The sequence below is a fragment of the Cottoperca gobio genome, unplaced genomic scaffold (assembly GCF_900634415.1).
Source record: "Cottoperca gobio unplaced genomic scaffold, fCotGob3.1 fCotGob3_2arrow_ctg1, whole genome shotgun sequence".
Taxonomy (NCBI): Eukaryota; Metazoa; Chordata; class Actinopteri; order Perciformes; family Bovichtidae; genus Cottoperca; species Cottoperca gobio.
Window position 1 is genome coordinate 317953 of NW_021166910.1, and position 12216 is coordinate 330168.

General features: G+C 42.9%; 1 protein-coding gene across 1 annotated transcript; it reads right to left on the bottom strand.

Annotated features, from left to right (window-relative positions):
* Positions 1–9434: 9434 nt before the first annotated feature.
* Positions 9435–11903, bottom strand: LOC115005419 (interferon-induced protein with tetratricopeptide repeats 1-like). Its single transcript, XM_029427218.1, has 3 exons — positions 11866–11903; positions 11465–11506; positions 9435–10323 (listed from the first exon to the last, which is right to left on the bottom strand). Exons 1-3 carry the CDS (start codon positions 11901–11903, stop codon positions 9435–9437), a joined length of 969 nt encoding a protein of 322 aa, XP_029283078.1.
* Between the last annotated feature and the right edge of the window lie 313 nt (positions 11904–12216).

Genomic DNA, 12216 nt, shown 5'->3' on the forward strand with positions numbered 1-12216 from the left:
GGAGAGCAGAAGATGAGACGATGTGGAAAATCACTCACCACAGTATGGATGATATTGTGACACTGAAATAAAATATTTTTTAATATTTTGTCAACAAAAAAATGCGTCACATTCTACTGCGTCTACGGGCGCGGTGCCTTTCTCTGCAGGTGGCGGCTTATCTTGAGTTGCAGACCCCCGCCTAACATGGTATGCTAACCATGGATAAAACAAAAAAGATAAGTTTCGTAGGAAAATTGTTTAATTCTGCGTGGACAGATACATTTGTTTTCCCTGTCAACAATGCTGGCTTACCAGTGTGCTTGATATGTGGTGAGAAAAGAGCAAACAACAGAAAATGTAATGTTGAAAGACATTTTATGGGACATTTGTGAGGCTGTTGTGAATTTTTTAAAAGCCAAAGAAATGATCACCACCTCCATTTGGATGAAAACACACTGAAACGGACAAAATTAAATACTAACTGGCCTATTTTTTTAGTAGTTAATAGTTTACTCTTTTTAAGATATTAGGCTGCAGCTATACGTTTTGTTTATTTCAAAGTGGACTACTTTTTAACTATATATTACATCTATAAGCTGTGTTATCAAACATGTTTTGCGACTCCAGACAAATCTTATTTGGTGGAAGATGGGAAAAATGGCTCTTTAGATAGTAAAGGATGCCGATCCCTGGCCTAGGTCCTAGGTCCTAGGAGATATTGTTATACAGCTTCATTTGTTTCATGCTCATCCATGTTGACTTCAAAATAGAAAGTTTAATTAACGTCCATCAGCAGCCTAAGTGCAGTACTGCAAAATGATGTGTCGTGTATTTGTATTTCTTGTATATAGTAACAACCAAAACAAAAAGAGTTTATTAATTTAGCATGTTTATTAATTTGTACAATTGAAGCAAACTTGTCTGACTGTTGTTTGTGCCTATGCCCGAAACCGCAGTTCTGAGTATTCGGCCTTCTTGGAGACCCTGAATGGTGCTTTGCAGGGGGCTCCAGTAGGGGACTCCGTAGTCTTGCTGGGAGACTTCAACGCACACGTGGGAAACGATGGAGACACCTGGAGAGGCGTGATTGGGAGGAAGGGCCTCCCTGATCTAAACCCGAACGGTCATTTGTTGTTGGACTTCTGTGCTAGTCATGGAATGGCCATAACAAACACCATGTTCGAACATAAGGATGCTCATAAGTGCACGTGGTACCAGAGCACCCTAGGCCAAAGGTCAATGATCGATTTTGTAATCGTATCATCTGATCTGAGGTTGCATGTTTTGGACACTCGGGTGAAGAGAGGGGTAGAGCTGTCGACTGATCACCATCTGGTGGTGAGTTGGATCAAGGGGTGGGGGAAGACTCTGGACAGACCTGGTAAACCCAAACGGATAGTGCGGGTGAACTGGGAACGTCTGGAGGAAACCCCTGTCCTGGGGAACTCACACCTCCGGCGGAGCTTTTCAGCCATCCCTGTGGAGGTTGGGGGCATTGAACCTGAGTGGGCGATGTTCAAAACCTCTATTGCTGAAGCTGCGGTGATGAGCTGTGGTCTCAAGGTCTTAGGTGCCTCAAGGGGCGGTAACCCTCGAACACCGTGGTGGACCCCGGTGGTCAGGGAAGCCGTCCGACTGAAATAGGAGTCCTTCCGGGTTATGTTATCCGGGAGGACTCCGGAAACAGTTGCAGGGTATCGAAGGACTAGAAGGGCGGCAGCTTCTGCCGTGTCAGAGGCAAAGCAGCGGGTGTGGGAGAAATTCGGAGAAGCTATGGAGAAGGACTTTCGGTCGGCACCAAGGTGCTTCTGGAAAACCATCCGGCACCTCAGGAGGGGGAAGCGAGGAATCATCGAAGCTGTGTACGGCAAGGTTTGGGACCTTGCTGACTTCAACTGAGAAGGTTATCAGCCGGTGGAAGGAGCACTTTGAGGAACTCCTGAATCCGACTAACACGCCCTCTATGGTAGAGGCAGAGCTGGAAGCTGATGGGGGATCATCGTCAATTTCCCTGATGGAAGTCACTGAGGTAGTCAAACAACTCCACAGTGGCAAAGCCGCAGGGGTTGATGAGATCCGTCCAGAAATTCAGAAGGCTTTGGGTGTTGAGGGGCTGTCTTGGTTGACACGCCTCGTCAACATTGCGTGGAAGTCTGGGACAGTTCCTAGGGATTGGCAGACCAGGGTGGTGGTTCCCCTATTTAAAATGGGGGACCAGAGAGTGTGTGCCAACTACAGGGGTATCACACTTCTCAGCCTCCCTGGTAAAGTGTACTCCAAGGTACTGGAAAGGAGGGTTTGGCCGGTAGTCGAACCTCTGATTGAAGAGGAACAATGTGGATTCCGTCCTGGTCGTGGAACAACAGATCATCTCTTTAATCTTGCAAGGATCCTGGAGGAGGCCTGGGAGTACGCCCATCCGGTCTACATGTGTTTTGTGGATCTGGAGAAGGCGTATAACCGGGACCCCGGGTGATACTGTGGGAGGTGCTGCGGGAGTATGGGGTGAGGGGGTCACTTTTGAGGGCCATCCAATCCCTGTACGCCCAAAGCGAGAGTTGTGTCTGGATACTCGGCAGTAAGTCGGACTCGTTTCCAGTGAATGTTGGCCTCCGCCAGGGCTGCGCTTTATCACCAATCCTGTTCGTGATTTTCATGGATAGGATATCAAGCCGTAGTCGTGGAGGAGAGGGGTTGCAGTTCGGTGACCTGAGGATCTCATCGCTGCTCTTTGCAAATGATGTGGTCCTTATGGCATCATCGGTCTGTGACCTTCAACAGTCACTGGATCGGTTCGCAGCCGAGTGTGCAGCGGTTGGGATGAGGATCAGCACCTCTAAATCTGAGGCCATGGCTCTCAGCAGGAAACCGGTGGATTGCCTACTCCGGGTAGGGAATGAGCCATTACCCCAAGTGAAGGAGTTCAAGTACCTCCTGGGTCTTCGAGTGAGGGGACGATGGAGCGAGAGATTAGCCGGAGAATTGGAGCAGCGGGGGCGGTATTACAGTCACTTTACCGCACCGTTGTGACGAAAAGAGAGCTGAGCCAGAAGCCAAAGCTCTCAATATACCGGTCGATCTTCGTTCCTATCCTCACCTATGGTCATGAAGGCTGGGTCATGACCGAAAGAACGAGATCACGGGTACAAGCGTCCGAAATGGGTTTTCTCAGACGGGTGGCTGGCGTCTCCCTTAGAGATAGGGTGAGAAGCTCAGCCATCCGTGAGAGACTCGGAGTAGAGCCGCTGCTCCATTACGTTGAAAGGAGCCAGTTGAGGTGGTTCGGGCATCTAGTAAGGATGCCACCTGGGCGCCTCCCTAGGGAGGTGTTACCAGGCACGTCCAGCTGGGAGGAGACCCCGGGGAAGACCCAGGACTCGGTGGAGAGATTATATCTCCTCACTGGCCTGGGAATGCCTCAGGATCCCCCAGTTGGAGCTGGAGGATGTGGTCCGGAGAAGGGAAGATTGGGGTTCCTTACTGGAGCTGCTGCCCCCGCGATCCCGATCCCGATAAGCGGTAGACGATGGATGGCTGGATGGAACTCAAAGCTTTCAGAAAAGCACATTTCAAAGGCTATAGAGTTCACTATGTACAATACAGTGCAAAGGAAAACACCATGGTTACAGATAGATAGATACTTTATTGATCCCGGGGGAAATTTAGGCACCCAGTAGCTTCGAAGACATATGACATTACACATCTGTCACCCCCCTCCCCCCCACCATTAAATGTAAGAAAAAAATAAATAATTAAGAGACAAAATATAAGAGTACACTGCAACATTGACCAGTGGCTGTGTAAAACAAAATACTTATTTGAACAAATAATGTGATAGTGAATTATTGTCACGACATTTGAACATGTTAATAACCTGTGTTAGTGAAGGATTCGGCCTGTTTACATCGATGGCTGATATTTTTTTTAACAGCCTGTCTTCCATTAACTACGAAAGTGCAGACACTTGTTGAAACCTGCCTTTAATGAACACAGCTTGATTAATAAGTACTTACAGATTCCTTTAGGTTATGCAATACCTATATTTTTTCCAGAAACTTCTCTATTTCTTTGTCTTTGTCTCTAATCTTCTCCAGAACTTTGATGCTGTTCTCCCGAAAGAAGGATTGTTGCGGTTTCTCTTCCACCTTCATGTGATATTTTATTGACCTGTTGCGATCCTGTTGTTGGAAGTATAAATGAGTTGCGTAGTTGTTGTAAAGCATCTGTTGGTTCAAGATCCCTTTCTAGCAGTTCCTGGTATATCTGCTCAGCTTTAGCCAGGCCGTTAGTTGACTTTGCATATATATTTGCGAGGTCTATTTTCTTCTTAAGTGAGGAACGAGGGTAAAGAGAAATCATCTCTTCATGGAGACTGATTGCTCTGTCTATCATGCTTCGTTTTGGGAGACTGTCATTGAAATTGATCTTCTCTTCATAGCAGAGTACAGCACATCCCTTCAGATAACGCTCATCTGGATGGTTTTTCAGAACCTCCTCTGCCAAATCAATGGCCTCATCAACAGATAAATAGTTTCTGTAAACGCTAAGTAAGGGTTTAATACCACTGTAGCTGCTGACAGGATTTCTCAAAACTCCCTGGCTAGTTCACGTGCTTCATCTTCAATTCTTTCTCCTTTCTTAACACATGGCTCAAGGTAGTGAACAGCAAAGTACAAGTTCTCTGGATCCTGTTCTTTGTTGATTCTAATTTTCACCAAGATGTCAGCCCCCAGCCCTGTGCTGCTGTGCTTTGAAGCATTCACTAACCCTAAAACATGGCTGGTGTTCCACTCCACCATGTCCGGCTGCATCCTGATGGCTCTCTCTAAGCCAGGTTCCCATAGTTCACCACTAACCAGGGACACTCATCTGCGTTTCTCATCATGTAGCCTTGTTGAAGAAACTCTGGGCTTCTTCAGTGAACCCCAGCTTGTATTCAATGAACCCCCGCAGGTTGTAAATGTGACCCTGCCAGCTGTTTCCCTCCTCGGTGCCGATGTCCTTCAGTTTTTCACTGAGACATAAAGGTAAGGACCTGCTGGTGTCCAGGTGAAGTGACACTGCAGGACATTCAGTTTGGAGTTAGTTTTTTGACTCTGAGCAGCACTGATGGAGAATAAAAATAACAATTATTAAAAACACATCCTTGGTAGGTTAATGTAATATAATCTGAAGTTTGCTATGTTTGCATAACCACTGTTCATCTCATGTGGAGAAAGGGAGGAAGATAGAAATTGAGTAAGCAGCATTGAATGCGTAGGAAGAAAATATTTCTTTATTTTTTTGTTAGTTGCTTTTGGGAGCTTGACACAAAATAATTGCACGACACATTGTACTGTGTTTGAGTGTGTATGTGACAAATTTATAGGAAAATACAGGAAATACTAATTGTTAAGCACAGCAGGGGACAGGAGGAACGACGGAGTGTTAAATACAGCCGGGGACAGGAAGGTGAACTGCTCAATCAAAGAACAGTCCTCAGTCGGTTGAATTAGTACGTCTGGGACCTGAGTTGATTAGTACATCTGTGTTTACTGTAAACCCCCATCTTGTAGAACAAAGGAAGACTGACCTGGAAGCTCTTCATGACTTCCTGTCCTTTCAATGGGTATAAATACTGAGGCTGGGAGAGTTGCTCCTGTGAGCAACACAGCAGAACTTACAACCTGTATGTGCGTGAATTTGATCATCCTTTGTATGAATAAAACTCGGCTCCTTCTTGCAAGAATATTGATTAAACCCTTTTATTGGATTTGGATCCTGACTTCGTGATGTTATTAGGAATATTTTTCCAACACAAATAAACATGATCAGATAGACAGCAAGGAGCAAAGTAAGGTAAAATAAATGAAGCAGCAGTAAAAATGTGGAAGTAAAATGATAAAGGGAAGAAATGGATGAAGAAAGGAGTGTCACAGTAACAGAAGAGGAGGGAAAAAGTAGTGAAGGAGGCCAGAAGGATGAAAGGAAAGACCAAAAGGGATGAGGTAAGAGATAAGAAAAGATGGCTGAGAGAGGTAAGGAAGGTATAGAAAGGTAGGAAGAAGAGTAAAGTAAAGAAATTGAGTAAGACAGAAGAGAACAAGGAAGACAGGAAGGATGAAAAGGAGCAAGGGAAAGAAAATAGTTATTTCATTAAATTATATAGATGTGTTAGGCATTTTTTCAATTTCTCTACCAGAATTATATCCATGTCAGTGTGGGAAAAAAATGACCAGAAAACGTAAAAAAGATTGAAAATGAGAAAGAAAATACACACTTTAAACTCCCTATAAGGAAAATAACAAGACACACCGAAGAGACAAAAGTAAGTAAAGAATGAAGAAAGAAGGGAGGGAATGAAAACATCCTTGTTAACTTGAAGGATTGTGGGATATTGTTTGAAGCAGAATAATGATTTTAGTTAGCAACTGCCTGAAACATGAAGATATTTGTATACTGTTAATCATTAGAGTATTTTAGTCTATACGACAGACACTGAGATTTAATGGTGTTAAGGCAGAAGGTGAGGTCATGGAAAGTAAAGGTTAACAGCTAAAATAACATTAGTTACTAGTTACACCACTAGTTAAGTAAGTATAGATAAAATGTCAGCAGAATGTGCTGTTGTCAGGAGTATTTGAAAACACAATTGTTTTTCCACTGTGGGAAAGTTAGGGAGTATTTGAAGAAAAAGATAACTACTGGTGCACAGTGGTTAAAAAGTCAAGGTTGACAGGACAGTCAGGCAACAGATGTTACATTACTATTGTTTAAAACTTGGTTTAATTAATTTCTGACTCGCTCAGCACATCGCTGTAACTTTACTTGTATTCTCTGTGCCTCCTTTCAGATAGGCAATGTTTTCTTTAGCCCTACGCGTCAAACTCGACCATTGTATCTTAGGTAAACTGAAGGTCATCATAAGAAACAGAGAATTGTATTCTTGTGTCTGACTAACACCTGCCACCGTCTGAATTCTCTACCCCTCCTGTCTCTACTCACTGACTTTTTGGAACAATGGTGTCAACTTTGAAAGATAAGGAAAATGTATAAACTAAGAGGTGTGTGATTTGTTATTCAATCACTCCTTGGACCGACTCGTGTTTGCTGTACTGTGTTGATTCTTCAGTAAACTCTTATTCTATTGAAACTCCTTGAACTCTGTTGATTTTTGAAAGCAATATAGAAGTATTGTTATAGTGTGGTGAAGATCCTGAGGACATTCGGCCCAAGCTTCAGAGATTTTCTCCCACAGGATCCATAATGTCAATATTTGTTTTGACAACGTTGGTTTTTAAACTCTGAATATGTTGTGGATACATGAGGAAATCGTTCAGAAATCGTTTTCCTTTTTTGTAATAGAGTTTGAACTGATGCATGTGGACGAGTTCATTGACGAGCTTCTTCACTCAGAGAGGATGTGTGACATCATTCTGCCTCGACTTCAGGTACGTTTACACCACGTCTGTTCACACACTCACACACACACAGCTTGATTCAAGTGTTTATGCATTGATGTGTTTGTGTGTGTGTGCGTGTGCGTGCGTGTGCGTGCGTGCGTGAGTGTGTGTGTGTGTGTTACAGAAAAGACACGTCCTCGTATCAGTGCTCTAGAGCAGTGTTACTCATTGCGCGGCTCACGAGCCTCCTGCGGCTCGCCAAGCCATTGGTGGCTCGCGTGGCAGTGGGCTAAATAAAGGGGGGATAGATATGATTATGGAGTCAATACAGATATTTCATAAAAACACTAAAAACAAGCAGGGCTATTACATATAACCCATTAAAACACTGAGTCTGCTCTATTAGCCCACAAATAATATGTAATAATAATTGATAAAAGATGCAAATATAGACAGAAACAAGATATTTAAACTTGCTCGGCCGACACTGACTCACTGCGGAGTTGCCAGTTTTGGCGGTCTATCAGCACGACAATGGTGAATGTGCTCTTGGACGGGTAGATACATGGTGGGCTAGTATAGAAATAAATTAACTTAAGCTCATTAAAAATATGTTAACATAAGCATGCTTGTGAATATGGACATTTGCAAAAAAATTATTTATATCGCTAAATTTGAACATTTAAATTGGAGGGTACTACGACCAACCTGCGTTAGTCCGGACGACTCGTTTCACCATTACATGCTAGTTTGCGTGTGTTTCTACAGACGTAAAATGGATCGATTTCTTATTAAAAAGTTGCACACCTGTTGGACAGAAACAAAGCGTGACAAACGAGGAAAATTAAGATTTGTCTTTGGAGCATCAAACCACCGTAAATCGAGAGGAAGATGCTGGAGATGTGGTTTGTGGACAGACAACAGCTGCTCCCGTTAAAAAAGAAAGGTACGAGCCATACAAGACGAGCATAGGAACATTCAGGAAAAGTGGACAGAGGAATTTTTATTTGTCCTCCACGAGTCGAACCCTTTGTGCTTAATGTGCAAACAAACCCGCTCTGTTTTCAAGCAAAGTCAGGAAGTTACAACATGAAATACTCAACAAACTCGACGAGACATTACACATCCTTATCTAGCCTGTGTGAGAGGTGCTCACAGGGTTATCATGCATAGTCTAGTTCAGTCGTATGCCCTCTCTACAGCCGTATGCCCTCTCTACAGCCGCATTACACTACAACATTTCCCTAAAATAAAAAATACACCCTAAGTTCAAAAAGGTGAAGTCGAGTTGTACTGTGTTGTCTGCACCACTTATCAGTGATGAAAACACAGATGCCCCCCCCCCCCGCCCTCACGTTTCGCTTCTCTGATGGCGGGAAACCACACCAAGACAGGAAGTAAAGGGAACTGGATTGAGAAACAAGAGGTAGGTACACAACAAAACAGGAAGTTACAACATGAAAAACTCAACAAACTCGACGAGACATGACATGACGCTCCTGGGATTTTATTTACAAGGAACTTTGTCAAGTAAAATAAGACATGATACAAATATTACAGCTGTGTTTTCAACAGTCTATGGGTTTCATGTTACACTATTTTGCCAAAAGGTCGGCTGAACATGCAAACATGTATACTTTGTCTTTGGGAAATTATATTATTAAACAAGGCTCCAATAAAGTTTTCAATCATCAATCAATAAATGAATTCATCTTTACTTGGGAAAAACTTCAGCATTTCTTTTGAGGAAATTACTGTTTTCCCCTGCAATTAGTACCAAATTATTATTTCCACGGAATTATTCTAAAATCTCAAACATAAAATTCAGTGTTACTGTGATTTTAGTTTTTGGAAAACGATGAATTAACTAATGTTTTGCTTCTCTAAAGGTTTTCAAATATAATGTTGGCAGTAGCTTTAAAAGTTGTAGTTTGGTTGACGTCCAACAGAATGTCTTAGTAATGTATAATGCACTCTATTTTCTTCTTAAGTGAGGAATGAGGGTAAAGAGAAATCATCTCTTCATGGAGACTGATTGCTCTGTCCATCAGGCTTTGTGTTGGAAGACTGTCATTTCCATTTGTAGCAGAGTGCAGCACATCCCTTCTGATAACGCTCATCTGGATGGTTTCTCAGAACCTCCTCTGCCAAATCAATGGCCTCATCAACAGATAAATAGTTTCTGTAAACAATAAGTAATGGTTTAATACCACTGTAGCTGCTGACAGGATTTCTAAAAACCTCCCTGGCTAGCTCACATGCTTCATCTTCAATTCTTTCTCCTTTCTTAGCACATTGGTCGAGGTAGTGAACTGCGAGGTACAAGTTCTCTGGATCCTTTTCTTTGGCGATTCTCATTTTCTCCAAGATGTCAGCCCCCTGCTCTGTGCTGCTGTGCTCTGAAGCATACATTAACCCTAAGATATGGCAGGTGTTCCACTCCACCATGTCCGGCTGCATCTCGATGGCCTTCAGGAAGTAATCTAGAGCCAGCGGCATTTTATCTGTGCTAAACCTCATGAGAGTCCAGGCTTTTTCAGTGCAGATCTCTGGGTGGAGCTTGTCCTGGGATGGAGATGGATATTCATTCATCAGGGCGTCGACCTTTGTCAGGTAAGCCTCACTCTCTGCTGGGTCTCCCAGGTGGTGGTGCAGCCAAGCCAGGTTCCCGTAGTTCACCACTAACCAGGGACCCTCATCTGCATTTCTTATCTGGCAGAAGGCCTCTGTAGCCTTGTTGAAGAAACTCTGGGCTTCTTCAGTAAATCCCAGCTTGTATTCAATGAATCCCCGCAGGTTGTAAATGTGACCCAGCCAGCTGTGTCCGTCCTCGGTGCCAAAATCCTCAAACTTTTCCCTGAAACGTAAAAGTTTGGCCCTGCTGGTGTCCAGATCCCAGGTGAAGTGGCACTGCAGGCCCTGCAGTTTGGACACCAGTGTTGTTTGACTCTGAGCAGCACTGATGGAGAATAAAAATAACAATTATTAAAACACATCATCAGTAGGTTAATGTAATATGCTTTGAAGTTTGCTATGTTTTCATAACCACTGTTCATCTCATGTGGAGAAAAGGAGAAGGGAAGGAAGGAATGGAGTAAGAAGCACTGAATAGACAGAAAACAAGTAAACAAAGAAAGGAAAAATGAATGGAGCAGTCATAAGGAAAATAAAACATCCATCCTTTTTTCATTCCCTCTCACCAGTAACATTTTCAGCTCCTCCTGGGGGATCCCAGGGTGTTCCCAAGCCAGATGAGATATATATTCAGGGGTGCACATAACTGGTACGCAGGTACGCATGCACGGCACAAATATGGATAGCGTAACGTCACTTGTGTCACTACGCACCTTTGCGTACATGATAGGTCATCAAAACAACACATATTTCGTCTACACCTGTTTCTTGTCAACACTCAATGGAGTAGACTACTAGACTTGTCCAAAAAAACTAAAGACATCAAGCAGCTAACTTTGGCGTTTCACCACATGCAAAATAACAGCAAACCGAGCCGGAGCAGAAGAAAATATTATTTTCTGAAAAGTGACTCCATGACGTGCCGTGGCTGGATGCTAATGATGAGCTTTCCGAAATGTGGTGCAAAATATACCGCTAGATATCCACATCTAGCAGACAAAACAGGTGCGTTTTATACAGGCTCGAAGAATTTCAATCACCCTTTGTTTGAAAAACATGAAAAGAGCAAGGAGCACGTTAATGTGGCGCAAGCTATTAAACAAGATAGAAAAGAAGAACTATCCAGCCACCCACTTGCTTCAAATATTAAATACAAGTATTCCAGATGCTGGGGCTCTGGGGCTTAATAATAATAAGATATTAAATACATCATAATGATTGTTATTACTTGAAAGACAGAAGCAGTTGCTCACTTCATCATTCAACTGTTTCCTCGACTCAGCAGTTCTCTAAATATTACTTAGTTCAGCTGGATTTAGCTCTTGATGCTGCTTTGGGTTCATTGGAAATAAAGTCAGTAATATCCAACTCCTGCTTTGCTGTAAATTATGAGATGTTGTTGAGCACGCAGCTTTAAATGTTGACTACGAAGTTGAAGTGAATGTCAGACGTTTAAAGACGCTCACCTGACTATTGTTTCCCAGGAATAGAAACCGAAAGCCACATTTCTGAAAAAAGAACTTAGACATGACTTATTAAAGTTTGTTGATTATATTTTCTGCTTTCTGCTTTCAAATAATTAGTTTGCTTTTATTCTCTAGAATAAGATGCCACATTTTTTTTTATGGCTGCACCTTCTGATAAAATATTATATCATAATATAAGCCTATTCAGTATATGTGTACACTTTGAGCAGCAGTTGTCAGCAGAATGTCCCTGTCGGCTTAATGTGGAGCATTGGGGGTCCAGGTCTGTCCAAAAAAGTCACTGTGCCCCCTCAGCTTAATTCTCTCCCTGACAAAAAACTAAACTGAAAAACAACAACAAAACTGAGGTAGACTGTAGTTCAGGGCCTTGGATTACGTACCTGGGGAGATGGCCGATGCACTTAAATGGCCACTCCATTTTTGGATGCAACAGTAATAAAGCCAATCATGGACATCACAAATTATAGTCCTAGTTTATTTACTTCATAAATCATGGTAATGTTAATTATACAATTAATAAAAGCTATGTGAGATGCGCAACATGACCCCTTGTCAAAATTAGTTGCATGTCTGTTTCATATGCGATGGCGGTGACCCTGGTGAAAGTATGAAGAGCTGGGACAGCGTTACCTGGAAACACCTGCATTATGACGCTCTGCTGATAACCCACTCAGTAGGGAGAAAACATCTGTTAAGAGACTCTATTCTGTCACTCGTGCAAACATTTACAG

Coding starts and splice junctions, on each gene's coding strand:
- LOC115005419 (XM_029427218.1), bottom strand. CDS start 11,903: ATGGAGTGGCCATTTAAGTGCATCGGCCATCTCCCCAG. Junction 11,507..11,865: donor TGCATCGGCCATCTCCCCAG/GTACGTAATCCA, acceptor TTCTTTTTTCAG/AAATGTGGCTTTCGGTTTCT. Junction 10,324..11,464: donor TCCTGGGAAACAATAGTCAG/GTGAGCGTCTTT, acceptor ATTCTCCATCAG/TGCTGCTCAGAGTCAAACAA.